This window comes from Triturus cristatus, chromosome 3_1 (assembly GCF_964204655.1).
Source record: "Triturus cristatus chromosome 3_1, aTriCri1.1, whole genome shotgun sequence".
Taxonomy (NCBI): Eukaryota; Metazoa; Chordata; class Amphibia; order Caudata; family Salamandridae; genus Triturus; species Triturus cristatus.
The window spans coordinates 429,213,706-429,230,257 of NC_140583.1; the positions used below are offsets into that span (position 1 = coordinate 429,213,706).

General features: G+C 44.1%; 1 protein-coding gene across 1 annotated transcript in view; it reads right to left on the reverse strand.

The window, feature by feature from the left end:
* Positions 1–16,552, reverse strand: part of SHC4 (SHC adaptor protein 4) — a 316,130-nt gene that overhangs the window by 174,679 nt on the left and 124,899 nt on the right. The window contains exon 2 of the mRNA XM_085644213.1: positions 4,357–4,427. Coding sequence (XP_085500339.1) covers positions 4,357–4,427 — 71 coding nt within the window. The remainder of the gene's footprint in view (positions 1–4,356; positions 4,428–16,552) is intronic.

Consider the following 16,552-nt stretch of genomic DNA (forward strand, 5'->3'; position numbering starts at 1 on the left):
ACACATGAAAGAAAAATATTGGGAGTTGGTAAATGCCAAGGTATTCCAGGAAACCAAACCCCTCTCACTAACTGACGAATTTTTGAGTATTAAACTAGCCCCAAGGTTAGAACACTTTTGGGATCTTGTCACCAAAGTGCTCGATAGGAAACTATTTTTCCAGATGCGGGTGGGAGTGTTGCCTTTAAAATCCTTCTCAGCTAGATGGACGCCTACAAGTAGCAACTTATGTTTTTACTGTAAATCTCAGGTAGAAACCCTTGCACACATGTTTTTTGCGTGCCCTGCCTACGCGGCCCCGAGGCGTGTATGGTTGAGACCCGTTTGTAAACTATTGGGCACAAGACGGAGTGTAGAAGCTTTAAGACTCCTTCGTACCTGCACAGACCCGGTAATTGTTGTGGCCGTGGCCAAATTTCTGGGGTGGGCATGGGTAATTAGATTTAAGAGACCTAGCGAGTAGTGTTAGTGATTCTGGATGTTACCCTTAATGATTTTTGTGTATCCCAAATGCTTTTTTTAAAAATATGTAAATATTTTAAATAGTAACATTTTTAGATTGTCTTATTTGTGTATTTTGTACCTGTGCTGTTTTGTATCGCTTTTATGACTTCTGTCGAATAAAGCTGTTTGGATTTGGATTTGGTAAGCCTTTTCCAAATGAAGAACTCAACTCACTAGTTATTATAGGCTCCATGGTGCAGCAAGCATCAAGTTTGCTAATTACCTTTCTCTTCTCATTGAGGGCCAGTTTTGCACAGTGAACATGCTTCATGTGTCCTATTCAGATATATTGTTTGTACATGGTCATTGGAGGGGTCACCTGCCTTGAACAGATGCCCCATTGTGGAAAGTACCTCTGCTTTCGAAGTCCGTGGTGAAGCATGGTTTTCAAAGTAAGTCCGCTCAAGGACTGTATGATATTAGTTCACGTCACCTTCAGCCAGCGGTGCTGTTTTCAAGCTATCTGAGAGGCCCCGTCATTCCAGAGGTCAAATTCACTGTTGACTGGAATCTTGATGTAGTTGGACCTTGCATTCTGTAGATTTGGTAGTGCTTTGATTGAGTGGCTCAGGAAGCAGAAGACAGGCCAGTGGTCTGAAAATGTGATGTCACTGCAGTAAAAGTAGTCTCCACTGCATTATCAGGGATAAAAAGGCACTTAGTGCCCTGTCTTTGTAGTAGGAGCAGCATCTATTGCATGGAAGACAACTTCCAGTGTGATATAACAGTAGCAAGGGCAAATCCCAGTGTGATACTGTTTTTGGTAGGGCGGCTACAGCAAGCTTGTCCTGCAGTACGAGCCTATAATATAATATAATATAATATAATATAATATAATATAATATAATATAATATAATATAATATAATATAATATAATATAATATAATATAAGGCAGATCTGTATGGTAGGCCACTCGAGTAATAGGAGCCCCAGCAGCATGGGATCTCATTAAAAAGAGTGCTCAGCAGATCACTGCACTTATGGAACTTCCCATTGTGCTGTCCCTGTGGTAAAGGAACATGCAAATGTGGAGAGAGAAACTGAATGGACATTAACACTGACCTTCTTCAATGCATACAGGTGATGTTCCCAGAGACACCCCAGGGGCTCCTAAATAATCTCTTACCTCTTTAGGTGACCTCTTTGGAAGAGAATCCCTGCATATAATCAACATGGAGACCAGGCTATCATGTCACTCCCTGAAGTTTGGCTCCCACCGCGACACCACAAAAGACCAAGAGCACATGGAGCTATGAAAAAAATTTGTCAGCTATACTGAAGTCCACTATTAACCATGTTGAGTTACACCCGCCTCCTGAGACAGTTCAAGCACTGAATGGGCATGGGTAAAATAACCTACGCTCTCATCATCTCATAGCGAGGTCCACCTCCAACAGAATCCTTGACACAGCGATCTGCACCTCGACAGAACAAAATACACGACAAACATAGAGGCCAAACTCCCTGCGCACAATCAGAAAAGTGCCCCTCCCCTCTCCGCCCCACCGCCTCGAGCATATACACTTGACTAACACGGCCAGTGACTAATGCATGTACGGTGAATGTGAACATTAGTAACATCATTAAGTGTTTCCTGTACATTCAAATTCTATATGCAAGCACAAAGAGGAAGGCCAAATGATAACGGGAAAGAACAAATGGCAGCGGGGAAAAGGTTAGTGGTGGAAGAGGGTTGAAGACTATTGCTCTGCTGACAGCAACAACATGGGTGGCAAGACCAAGCAGCATAGACTGAGCCAGCCAGCCCCTGCTTTCACTTTCTGCTGCTACGGCCTTGATGCTGCTACGGCATTGATGCTGCTACAGCATTGATGCTGCTACGGCATTGATGCTCCTACGGCAGTGATGCTGCTATGGCATTGATGCTCCTACGGCATTGATGCTGCTACGGCATTGATGCTGCTACGGCATTGATGCTGCTACGGCATTGATGCTCCTACGGCATTGATGCTCCTACGGCATTGATGCTCCTACGGCATTGATGCTGCTATGGCATTGATGCTCCTACGGCATTGATGCTGCTACGGCATTGATGCTCCTACGGCATTGATGCTCCTACGGCATTGATGCTGCTACGGCATTGACGCTCCTACGGCATTGATGCTCCTAAGGCATTGATGCACTCTTCGATGCAGACTGATCATTTTTAAAGGTCCCTTGCACGCTTAGCACATGACATGCTACCATGGTACCCATGGCTTCCCTTAGTGCCATGAAACCAACACTAAGAGAAGAAACGTAGCTGTCAATACAAGGGCGTTTAAGTATGATTAAGAAATGGGAAATCTGAAATATTAGAAGAATAGGGAGATCATATGTGCAGTGCATCCGCCCTGGAGACCTCATTACCCAAATCCAGTAAATCAGAGGACAACGTGATACCGTCTGGAAAGCATTTCATTACCTCTTGACACATGATAGTCTCTTAAGTACTTTTGTTTCCTGTGGATTTCTGAACAGCTACCTCTGAATGTGAATTGAGGACATGCACTAACATGCCTCCGCGTAAACCAAACCCTGTCCACTCAATGACAGTAATGTGGCCTCTCAGCTCGCGGCGCTCTTCAGAGCTGGAGTCTGGACCAAAGGAGAGAGTCTTATTGTTTTGGGCGAGGGAGAGTATGGACAACTGCATCTTGTGGGCTTTGAAGCTCCAATATGGGGCAAAGCAAATCTACTTTGGTGTTCTGGTAAACAACTTGACGAAGACTTAAAGCCTTGAAAACGTAGACATATTTGTACCAAAATCATAATTTCCAGACCAAGACTAATTATGCGCTGTTTTGCTTCCGATCCCGTTTGGAACTCTTGCTAGGACGGTATTTTACAAGTGTTTGTTTACAGTCCTATCTTAGTGTCTAGCGCTAGTGCAAGCATTGTTTTCCTTCGACCAGAGAGTGCACCGGTGCACATCGTTTTTATCTTGCATACAGACTCATGTTTATGAACAGCAATTTGATTTTTGGCAAATATATGTTATTGTTTTAAACAATTATTAATATTGCAATGCACAAGGATACCTTCCCGTCTACAGCGGAGTGACGGTCTTCTCGCTACCAGGCTATTTCAGGCAGGTCTGAAGATCCTGCCATGGCTGCTGGCCGGGGGAGGCTTTGACGTGGACCCAGTGGCAGGACAAGCTTTAGGGGCATCACATGTTCCTGTTCTTATCACTGAGTTTCTTAATTTCCTGATGTGAGTCCTGTATCCTGATGTGCCGTAAGGACTCAAGCTGGCCCTCTGGTAGTGTCCGATGAGACTGAAAGCAGCTGAAGGTTGAACGTGTTTCTGGTCACCTCAGACCTGGTCTGGCAGCTTGTAATGCTAGGACCTACTTTACATAGGGTTGGTGTCTCTCTGTACAGACTAGTGAGCAAGAGAGCCATGGGATGGGACGTCAGTGGGTAGAATTGATTCAAACGTTGCCTCCTTCGCAACTTGTGTTCTTCTCATTGAGCTCTATGCGTACCTGAGAGAGGGATCCCCGCCCTCCATCAAATCCATCAACAGAGAATAGTCTCTGTCGCCGCGCTGCGCCAAGCCTCTGGAGTGACTGGTCCATACTCTGTAACACAGCAAATCAATCTTTACACATCCGGGGCATTAAGGATCATGGTGCCAGCTCAAATCCCATAGGGCTGGATATCCGATCCTAATATGCCATCCCTTTAAACGGCGCTTATTATTCTTTCTTTGCATGCCTTTAATATCTACAATATCTTCTATGTAACCTGTGCACCAGGTAAGTCGTTTACTATTAGATTTCTCATCTATTCACATCCCGCATGCACTCCTTCTCCATCACAATGTCTGCAGGTGAATGTCTTACCTTGTGACGTGTGTTCTCGTGCTGAAGTCCAGAGATCGCATAGACTGAAGCACTTCTATGCAGCCCAGGTACTGAAGCGAGAGAGAGAGAAGGTACGAGGTTATTATTGGGCACTGCAGGGGAAACATTCTGCCATGTTCCTGACAACTGTTTCAGAATCTCATAATGTTAGTAATCACATAAAGTGTAAAAAATACTGCAATTCTGATACCCAAATCTTGAACTCCGGGCAGCAGGTGGGGTCTGGTGTAATTCTATTCAGGCCACAACTGTGTGTTACAAACCTGTAATTCCAGTGAGTATTTCTACATATTTACACTTTTCAATATTCGATCCGTATCTTCTTATTTCATTTATGTTAGACTATTGCATTTGCATTTATATCAGTTGGATTCGTGGGTATTTGTGTAAAATAAATTAGTTATTATCGTTGGGAGTTGAAATGACATGTTCTGAAAATACATCGTTATGCAACAAAGCAGGGTTTGGGGCACAGCATTTCTAAATGAATGACACAAACAGCGGCCTCATCTTATACAAAATAATAGGGGTACCCTGCGAAGTGACATCATACACAGCCCCCTTTCATCGGGATGATGCAAGTTTCGTTTCGGTAATCCCCATTTAGATTCGGCGCTGTAGCGTGTTCATAAAAACAACGAATCGGTAACAGGTGCAAATCAGCTTCTGCATCTAGCAAAATGTTAATGCATACTTCATTCTAAGCTCCAAATTATGTGTTTGTGAGTATCTAACCACCTTCTGTTTTTGAGGTCTAATGTGGGTATGGCGTTCGCCCTCAAATCTGGGGAACCGGGCTCGAGTCTCGGCAAGGACGCGCAACATCCTGTGATTCTGGGCAAATCACGTCATCTCCCCGTGCCTTACCAAACATGAATATGTCCTCCTGTGATGCAACTGGTGCTATGTAAAGCGCTCTGATGCCTGCAACCACCGGGCAAAACCCCGCAAAAACCAACTCATTATGTATCAAAACATAAACCTATACATGGCATGCTCAGACTCCGAGATCACCTCAGCCTCTGTAAGTCACCGACGCCTCGGCCTTCTCTCTGCTCATTGACGTTTACCTGGGATAGCATCTGTGCCCGACTCACAGTACCAGTGGGGTGCCTGATTGGACTCACTGTCAGTGATTTATACCTTTCATTCTTTCATTCATTCATTCTGAAATTTCTGAATCTCTCACCATAAGTCATGTCTTTCATGTTTCGTGCTCTGATTCTTTTGGTTGCCCCTGTGGAACCTTTCCTATGTCACATGCTGAATAGTCATGTATGGTGTCGATAGTGAAATTACGGTATCCTGAATGGGGTCAGATCAGAGTGTTGTACAGTGATAAAAGCACATTTCACCTTAATGTTCCACGCGCCACGCCTCATAAGCCCCTTCTTTCAAAGCCAAAACATGACAGTGTGTGTTGCTCTTTTGCCTGTTGTTTCGAACATTCTAGGATCCCTCCCCGAGATTGCACTTTAGTTATTACCCTACATAGGCCCTCATTACAAGGGTAGGAAATCCCTCTTCAGCTAGACAGTGATTTCCTGTAAACACAGGTACAATTTACTCTGGCGAAATCATGCGCAAATTAGTGCTCATATACCAAGTCTCGATGTTATTCCTCATTCCGAGCACATGAAGTACCATGTGAATTTCATCCCAGGGAAATATTGAACCCTGCGCTGTCGGTATTTCTCCCTCCTAGCAGATTTGACCTGAAAACTCACACAGAGCACTACAATCTCGGTGCGGCCTGCATTCTACTGATGATGTATTCGGGTTCAATGTATTGTAGATCATAGGTACCCGTGAATGAGAATGTCTGTAGTCCTGTTAGCATCGGTTAGTGCATCTGTGGATGAGTCATGAGTGAATACATTAATAAACAGCTTATGTAGCTTAGCTCTGAGACACAGATAGATCCAGCGTGTTTCCTGCCTGGAGCAGAGGGTGCGCATAGCATTACAATATGTATTTAGTTTCTTCCTAAAAGCAACGTGACTTGTCTTTGCCCGAACAGTCACAAGGAGCCTAATTCGTAGCCAAGATCCTTGGGGTGTAAAGCAGTTCTACCTACTTTTGGAGGTTCGGGATTGGGTTGTGCTTTGGTCGCCACCGGTACTTTAGCTGTATTCTGAGGTTCTTTGGGGGTTAATGCATGCATTTGTGTGAGAGGGTCCTGAAATGGACCTGGGAATTGAAAGGACACCGCTGAGAATCTGAGGCCTATGTAGGTCTTGTGTTTCTTTCGAGCTATCCGTTTGTTGGCCATGCTTGGGCCATCTTGGAGAGGTGAGATTTTACATTTTGTCAGGCACAAATGTAAAGGAAGTTGGCTCAGTTGGAATGGAGTTGGTTTTCATTGGTATTGGTGGAGGCCAGGGACTCTGATTACCTTCAGGCAGGCTGCAGGTGGATGTTGAAAAGCATTGACATTCTGTGTTGTGGAATGCCACACTGAAGTCTATTAGAGCTAGCAGGCATGTCGGTTCTCTGAGGGTATCAACGCTCATTCTGAGAAGGAAAATTTGGGTGACATGTCACAGGTAGTCAATAAATGTGCCAGATGATAGGCAGACCTCACTGTTACTACTGCTTGACCTATCTGGTGACTGTGATACAGTAGGCCATATGATACTGATTGATAGTCTGAGGAGAGGAGCCAAGCTTGTGTCACCAAAATGGGTTAGGTCCATCTTGGCCTACCGATAGGCAGAGGTGACTCACTATTGGCGAGCTACAACACCATCTAAAGAGTGCACATGTGGAGCTGCACAAATATTGCAGCTGTCCATGTGAAAGCACTGCATGACCTTCTGATGATGAGTGGCATGTGATTTCTTCTATGTAGTAGTGGCACCCAAAAAGTGCTTCCTCTTAAGCAGTGGCTTAGCAAGGGTGGGTGGGGGTGGCGGTACAAGCTTTAGGGGTGGCTGTCTACCCCTGCTCTTACCTGCCGTCTCGAGTGGCTATCGCAAACACCCCCTCAATGCGTTAGCCGCAGGGCGGCAAACCGAGAAAACTCACCAGCTCCCCCCCTCTTCAATGCGGCCACGGTAAATGCAGGGACCACCATGGGTGGCCAAAGGGCAAGCTTTGCCACAGCTCTTAAGGCCTTTATTGCGAGTGGTGCAGTTTCACCCAGAGCAGTAAATTCAGGTGAGTTTATGCCACTCGCAATTACAAATGTCTCTGGGCCTGGAATTATTGGATGTGCAAAATAATTGCCAGTTGTTTTCACTTTAAGCATGGGGAAAAAAATGTGAATTTTGGAAACTGGGGCTTGAGGGTGGTGTTCTGTAGCAAAGGAGGATGTGGATCACTTCATGTGAGTTAATATATTTAGATATAGATTTAGATACTCAGGACTAGTTTCCATGTCATTATGGACCCGATTACAAGTCTGGCGGACCACGGACTGCCAGGCTCATGGGGGTGCGGCGGTGGTGGTCTACCGACCGCCCTATTATAATTAGGGAAGTCGGGCCGACATAGCCCCGCCACAGCCGCCAGAGAATCGCCATTCCTTGGTGGGCATTGCTGCAGTCAGGAGGCCGCAATATGGTTGGTGGGACCGGTCCCACCAAGCATATTACGAGTTTCCTCTTCGCCAGCGGTGTCATGGAGGTTCCTCCTCCATGAACACTGTGGTGGAGAGGAAACAAAGGGGGCCCTGCAGGGCCCCCTGTGCCTCATCTGCTTCGGGATGCATGTAGAGGGCCACAACATGTGCCCCCTGTCTGCATGCACCCCAGTACTGTTTTTGGCAGTTCTCACTGCGGTGCCCATTTCCAAGGGCACCGCTATGGGAAAACCCCCCAAAAAAGCCCAGCCAGACAGGGAGAAACTTCTAATCTGGCAGGCATTTCTGACCACAACTTTGGCGGTGGTGCGGCGGGCGTAATCAGGCCCCAAGAGTTGAGTCCAAGGCTTTTTTTAAGTATAGTATTCACCTGCACCAACATAAATATTTGGGTGAAGTCCGGATCTATGCCAGTAAAAGGACTTCAGCTGTGACTGTCTTTGCACCCTTCCTCACAATCACAAATGCGTATATTGGCAGGAATGAACCCGCACAGGATATATGATCACTTTATAAGGAGGACATAGGGAGAGTAGCCAGGACTACAAAAGCTCCAGTGACCCTGACCACAGCCTCTCTCCTGCCTCCTGGTTACGTGTGGTCAACTGCAGTTCTTTTCTGTCCCCTCAGATCCTTGGCTTTCATATGCAATTAAGTAATTTTGAGAGTTGCGATTAAAACTGAGTGAATGCAAAATTGAGTTGTGTACCTCTAGCTTTGGTTGCCACAGCAGTGGTCAACTGGCTCAAGCTATTAGTTTAAACTGCTGTCTGCTAGCAGTCTAAACTTAGTCTACTAGCAGTATTATCATAAGTGTAAATTTACCCCCAGATGTAAATGAAGGATGCTTTGGGCACACAGTAGGTCAGTGGGCCTTCTCCGCTAGGCTTTACCATGAGCTTGCTCTCAGTCCAAGTGAGGGTGCGAAGTGGGAGAGTGACTAACATTCCCATTCCCTTTAAGTTGTTATTCTGACCACCATTGTATCCAGTAGATCTGAATTTTTTTTTGGAGAGTAGTATCCAAACCTACGATATCATTATAATATATTAGTGTGTTTTTTGGGCAAAAATTGTACTGTCTGGAAATAAACACGCTCAGGACCTAAATATACTACTAGTAGGATATGTTCCAGCCATCTTGGTCCGCTGCCTTGGTTATCTGGCTGCAAAGCATGGCAGTGGGTGTAGATATCACCTTCTACTTATTCTCACCTTTTTAGGTCTCACCTAGGCAGCGCGCATGCGCTGCTCTAGGAGGGTCTTTAGCCATCAGTCTTCACTTTTCAAGCACTGCACTCGTGCTTGTGGCGGCATCCAAATTGCGGGAGCGAGAGCGGCGCGCCATAAGCACAAGTGCAGTGCTTAAAAAGTGAAGACTACACGCGCACGCACGCACCATTCCCGAAAACAGCTGCTGCTTGTGTAAAGATGTGTTCCCCTCACTTCCACACGAGGCGCTGGCCCATGTTATTGGATTCAGAAAATCTCATGTTACTCGAAATAGAGAAATCTCTTGGCCATTCACCATTCTGTTTCTTGAAAATTCTGTAGCAGATTCTCATCTGTTTCCCTTCCACTGGACACCCTCGTCTTTTTGCTCTCACTGCAACATCTGTATTTTCACCCCCAACATTGCTCAAACGTGAGTCAGCATGACGCACCCCTTCATGTAGGGATCACGCAATAATACGAGGACAAGAATTAGCCTACTGAAGGGAGGCAACACAAGCACTGCCCACAAAGATCGGAAAATAGTAATTTTTGGTCGAGTCAGGAGAGCTTTCCTCGTGCACATCATTTTGCAACCTACGCAGTTAAGGATGGGAAGGTGGAACTTGCACAATTCAACCTGGCTTGAAGGAAAGCTCCTAGTCACGCTGGAAGAATGTAACACAAGTCTCCACTGCAGATGAAACAAAACCAACCTACACTCGCCACCAACTCACCCAAAAGTTTAGGCGGCTTGGCCATGAGAGCAAACGCCGCTAATTCTTTGTCTTCGCTCATATCACGCTTTTCAACAACTTTAGCTATACTGGAGAACCTCTAATTTACTTAATTCATATTATCAAATAATACTCGTATTGCCTTCCGGTCTTTTTTGTAGCACTCACACCGGCAGGCGGCGCACGCCGAGGCAGTCTCTCTTAATGAACATTCATCTAATTCAGTCAGACGTCCCACACGCCTGGGGTGAGGTTGGCAGATAGGGTCTTGTTCTCTGTGTTATATTTTGCTTGTTGGTAGCCTTTCACTTCATGAAGGGAGATTGACATTTTCAGGAAGCTACATATACATCTTTACAAGAAAGAAAACGCAAGACCGAAATCCAAGAGACAGCAGCAGCAGTGAGGTGGCGGTCCAGGGATACAGACAAACGTTGAAACCACCACGTCTACTCTGAGTGTAATAATGATACATATTTATTTATATTAGGAATTTAATTTGACTAAAAAACTGACATCTCAAATAGTTATACCACCACATGTATTTAAAAGGAAACCCTATTCTTAATAAATAAGAAATACATATAATATTAAAATAAATAGGAGAAGCCTATCACTTACAACTCTGAAATGATAAAATATATAAACATGAAGCAAAAATTCTAAATTAAATTTCCATTTTGAACTCTAACACATGCAGAATACCTCATTATGTAAACAATCATTACATTAAGATAACAAGCATTGGCATAGCCAATAGGTCTCGCCTTTGGGACCTGAATATTGACATACAAGCAGCAACAAAAGGGAATGATGTGAACAAGCGCCAAGTAGGATAGTCGCTTGCTCACCTGGGGATGAATACCAGCAGGTCAAGGCACAGAGTGAAATGGGAACATAGTGGCGGAAGGGATCCACTATTGCAAGCGCAGGTGTAAATATTTGCATGCTGATGATAGTGTAGCAAGAAGTTAAAGGCAGCTGTGCCTGTGTGTGTCACGTACTCTAAAGCAGCTGGGGGCAGGAACTAGACTGCTGAATGTAGCGCTGTATCCTGTGTCCGACCAAGTGACGTAGGCAAGCTAATGTGAGCCATCGGACGATGCATGTAGCAGCGGCTTCATGGGTAGACCTACAGGATGCCTGAAAAGAAGATAGGAAGTGTTGCATGTGGAAGTTCACAAACGAAGCAGATTAAAACTCCATGAAACGCTGTCCACAAGCCGAGAATTAGCTTCAGAAGAGAATACGTACACACAAGGGGCCTAAATGAAGACCTCAGTCCCAACTGGCGTACGTCATTAGTGAGGTGTGGGGAAAACCACACAGGGAGCGCATGAACAATGGTGTGTCCTTGGTGGCAGAGGCCACCCAAGCCATCTCCTAGATGCACCACCACTGGCCCCCATGACATCTCCTAGATGCACCACCACTGGCGCTCATGCCATCTCCTAGATGCACCACCACTGGCGCCCATGCCATCTCCTAGATGCACCACCACCGGTGTCCATGCCATCTCCTAGATGCACTACCACTGGTGCCCATGTTTTCTCCTAGATGCACCCCATGCTGTGGAGTGAACGCCGCATAACCCAAATATTACATTGTAGACAATTTTTATAGTTCTCTTTCTTCACCCAGGTTCGGCTTAAACCTCAGTGCTGGCGAGTGTAGGTAACTACAATGTGCTTTTATGCAGAGTTTGAGAGTCAGCCTGATGCATGCAACAGGTATAAGGAAAGCACCCTATGTGGTAATACCAGCGTGGTTTCCTTGGTGTGTGGTCAGGGCCCCCTGAGAGCTGCAGTCTCGCCTTTGGGACCTTATAAGTGTTTAGTTATCCAGCACAATATCCTTGGTGCAACAACATCAAGTGTTGCATGGCTAAACACTAATAAGGTCCCAAAGGCAAGACCTATTGGCTATGCCAATGCTTGTTCAGAACTAGAGAGCAGGTCCTTGCAGCAGGCACAGACACATCCTGGAGCAGCAGAAAGCAGGAGGAAATGGAGGTGTGTAGGTTACAGCCACCGCCACCACTCCCTCTTTTTGTCTCCCCAGGTTTGCCAAGCTGCCTTCACTCATTCCTGTCCTACTCCGCCCTAGCATCCATGAGAATTGATTCATTGTTGCGGCTATTACATCTGCCTGAAAATATTGCTTTCTATGGAATTGTCAGTGTCAATATCTGTGTTTAATCAGCTTTATTGCGAATAAAATTCACAAATTTAAAAGTGGCAATAATTAGAAAGACTCAAGTTGTTACTCTGAATTGTTTTCTTCCTTTTCCGAATACTGCAGACATTGTAATTTTGCCCAGCATTGTTAGACGATGATGATCTGGTGACAAGATTGACCATCACATCACACCTTTGTCACCAGATTCTCACTTGATCTGTGGTGGTGTGGAGTGAGACAGTAGCTGGCATTGGCCTTACACTCCACTTGCTGTATACACTTTCATTGACATAATTGCACACTTCACCAGTTATAACAAATACAAAGCATTAACAATGCAAATAGGTCTCGCATCTGGGACCCATTGGCTTTTGCAATGGCTTTCGGTTCTCGTGATGCTGCAAAGCAAGGGGAGCAGGAGAGAAGTGATTTTTCCCGATGCTGTGCAACATAAGTTAAAAAAAAAAAGGAGTAATGACGCGAACGGTTGCATCAATACACCAGTGCATGCATTCATCACAATGTAGTGGCAGATGCCACTTGGATAAGTAAATAAAAAATAAAGTTTGTTTTCTGCGCAAGTGCAAAACTTTAAAAACAGGACCAAGTGTGTGGGTTAAAGGCAAATGAGAACTGGGGAGAGTGGGTGGGGAAAAGCAGAGAATGAGGGAGAGAGCGCAACATGGGGGAGAAGCACAAGATGGAGTGGTAGATGAGGGCAAGAAGAACACAAACATGAGGCTGGGAGAGAAGCACTCAATCGAGCAAGCAGCACACAAGGATGACAGCAACACAGGAGTGGGCAGAAGCTAAAAAGGGAGAGAAAAACACCGAGCATGGGAGGACACCAATAAGCAGATGAGAGAGAAACACAGATCGTAGGGGTGATTTGGGGGGAACGCGGAGAGGAAGAGAGCTGGGAACACATGTGATGGAGCAAGGTTTCATATAAAAGAAACTTGCTTGTATGCAATCCTCTCAAATAACATGTAATCACGTAACCAATCTGTTTTGTAAATACTAATATTGCATTACACATGACATACTGTATCTAGGGGAAGCTTTTATATGTGTATTACTAACAAGTAACCCGAGTGTCTTAAAATGGCCGCCAAAAATGCGGGAACTTCACTGTGCATGTGTCTACTGCATCTACTTAGTATGACGTCTTCTATGCTTGGGGTAAACTTTGCAGCTGCGCAATAGCTCTTAATATGGCCGCTTGAAACTCACATGATAAGGCGCATGCTATTGCTTAAACTAAACCTTGCAAGTTCTACTAATTACTAATGCGAAAGATATAAATAAGTAAATGGGATTAGAGTAGTGATAAGTGGTATACAGTGAATTCATTTATTTCTGTATTCATGTCTTTCTCTGACTTTATTATTAGTTCGTATTTGGGCCTCGGAGGGTGACTGAAATCCCTACCCCACCTGACTTGCGCGCAGGCGCACAGAAACCTGCAGAAAACCATGACGGCACAGTTGAAACACAGTCAAGGCCACACTGGACAGAGACGCCTGAGAACTCAACCTATTGACCCGGACAAAGGAAGAAACTTAAAATAATGTTTCAAAATCTATTGATCATAATGTGAAATGCGGGTGGGAATACAGCTTTGGGAAAGTAAATTAAGGGGCGGAAACATAGAACAATGGTCTTAAGAAAAATATTACTTTTAGTATGGTGTGATGAACTCACCTCCTTGCCCTGTCCAATCAGAATAGGGGAAAACACAATATTGAAACATTGGGGGGTGGTACACGGACACAGAATAGTATAATTGAGGTAAGTTAGTTAGATGTCACTAACTCGAGTCTGAATCTGACCCGACACGTATGCTGCCACAGAAGCTGTCCAAGACGCTGTCTCAGACCGTACAGATGCCAGAGACCCTGCTCGAGAGACCGAAATACTGATCGATAAACCAATCATCTAGAAGGGGAATTGCAGAAGAAAGATCGAGGAAAGTAGTGCCAGAGAGGGGTTTGACGCTGGCGTTGCACTTAGTAGAGGTCACCTTCCTAGTTCTGAACCTGTCCTGATCCTCTGTCTTCCACCTGTCCCGGTGGACTCCATCTGGCCCATCTTCAAGGAGTTGGGTTCATCTATCACCTTAGGTAAATATAATTCTGTGAAACCTGTCTTTGTACCTGCTCTCTCTTTCCTCCCTTTTCAGGTACTGTCATCACAATATTTTATTGAGACTTATTATTGATCTAAACTTGATTTCTTTCCTGAATGAAACTCGATGTTAGCATTGTAATTGATCTTTGACTCACAAAATTATTGATTAGATAAAGGTTTCAAAACTTTTCGAGTTTGTGGTTATTTCAAAGGTAAAGTTAATGTCATTTCTATTTTAAACTAACTCAGCAACCTGATTCATTGAGCAAAGGAAATTTATTGACAAGGAAATCGAGTTGGTAAGATTTGGTAAAGGTGAATATCAAATTACAGGTAAATCACAAAATTGATGACAGCGGGTTTTTACTAGCTTACTTGTATGAATGTTATGGGCCCAAGTGAGTATATGGTATGTGTGAGTAACCCAAGCTGGTAACCCGCTCCATCATTTTTTACTTTGTAGCAGAGGCATGGTTAAGTTCTAGTTAGTTAGGTAGAAATATTGTGGAATGAATTATTGATTTATGTATTAACCAAACCCGTTTGTATTCTGTTTTATGTTGTCTGGATATTCCCGGGAATATTGAATAGAGGGTGGCGAATGGAAGCCACACTGCAGTGAGGTTACTTGTCTGGATCAAGAAGGTGCTGAGAGTTCTGCAGGACTAGAAGCACTAATTTAGGGATTATTTTCTTTCGTATCAAAGTGAGAGTAATTGGTAGCAAAAGAGTTCGCTGGTGAAACTTTGGTCTTATATCACCTAGAAAGGGTAATACTGAAAGAGTAACAGGTTCTTTGATGCTTGTGTGAAGGGTAAACAAAAGGGTTTTACTCATAGTGTGTGAAGAGTAAATGGAAAGGTTTTACTCGCAGCAAAAGAAATAGACTATTCTTTGAATTTAGAGGATCAGACAAAGTAGCGAAAGTTTCGATGTTGTTAATTAATGACAATTGCACGAAAATTGTGAGAAAATAAGTTTTCGCATTACCTTGTAAAGGAGGGTCAGTTGCGAGTGCTGCACTGACATCACGGAAGTCCGCGCTGGGATTGGTTGGAACATCGGGCGTGTGACTGACGCGAAGAATTGTAAAGGAGGGGTCAGTAGAAAGGAGCAATACTGACGTCACTGAGAGTCGCGCTAGTATTGGTTAAACGCGTAGCAAAACAGAATCTGATTGGTTAGGAGGATAAGAAGCCGCACTGGTATTGGAGAATCATTAAAGTAAGAGCAGATACCTGATTGGTAATAAACATAGAATCCTCAAGGATAATAATAGATAGTGGAACTTGTATGTTGAATCTGACTTTATTAGGGACCCGTCTAGATAGAAGATTTATTGGATTTGCTTACGGACAGTATCTTAACCAGAATTCACACGCAATGTAGGAGAAAAGAGAAAAATGTAATTTGTGCAGAAAATTAAAAATTATTTTAAGAAGGATAAACCCATTAAAACTAGAAAAGGAATTCTTATCCCTCCCCCGAAAATGCCTGCATCATACATGATGGTGGAAAGAGGCTATCATACCTGTGCATGGTTAGAAAATTGGATAGAGTACACAAAAGACGATGGAATATTAGCTTTCCCTGAATTTGGAACATTTAACGGGAGAGTTTTATATAACTTACTCACTAGAATGAATGAATTAGAACCCAGACCCAGATTAACACAGTACAAGGCATTAGAAGAATGGGAGACTGAAGCATTTGAGCGCGATAGATCATGAAGTAACAGAAACCTAAGTAGGTATTATCCAAAATTTCCCCGTGAGACCCGAGATAGTCAGATGAAACAGTGGAGACAGGCCATGGTGGCTGAAGGATTATATCCTGTATTAACGACTGAGGAACAGGTTGGAGGAAAATGTACAGAGAAAACAAAGCACTTGACAATGACAGGTAGTGGAGACTAAGAAGATGATTATTTAGAAGATATATTAATGAAAAATCCCCCACTTTATCAAGAAGGACCTAATAGAGCAACCCAGAGTGCCCCATTTCTAGATACGCCTTTAATTCCACAGGTTGTACATGGCAAAACAATGGAAAGGGTACTTCAAGAAAGAGAAAAGGAAGCGATAAATAAAAATAGAAGTGAATTAATACAGCAAATTACCCAGTTAAACACACATCCTGAAGCTCTGACTATACCAGTGACTATAGGTCCTGTTGTCCAATTGTACGGGGATTAAACAAATTGTCCTAAAACACCCATCATGACTACACCCATTATTGAACCTAGAAAAGAGAAAGTAATAATTGACGACCAAGCTAGTGAGTGTGAGTCAGTGATTTCATTAATGGACTTACAGATGTGAGGGCAAATAAATGAC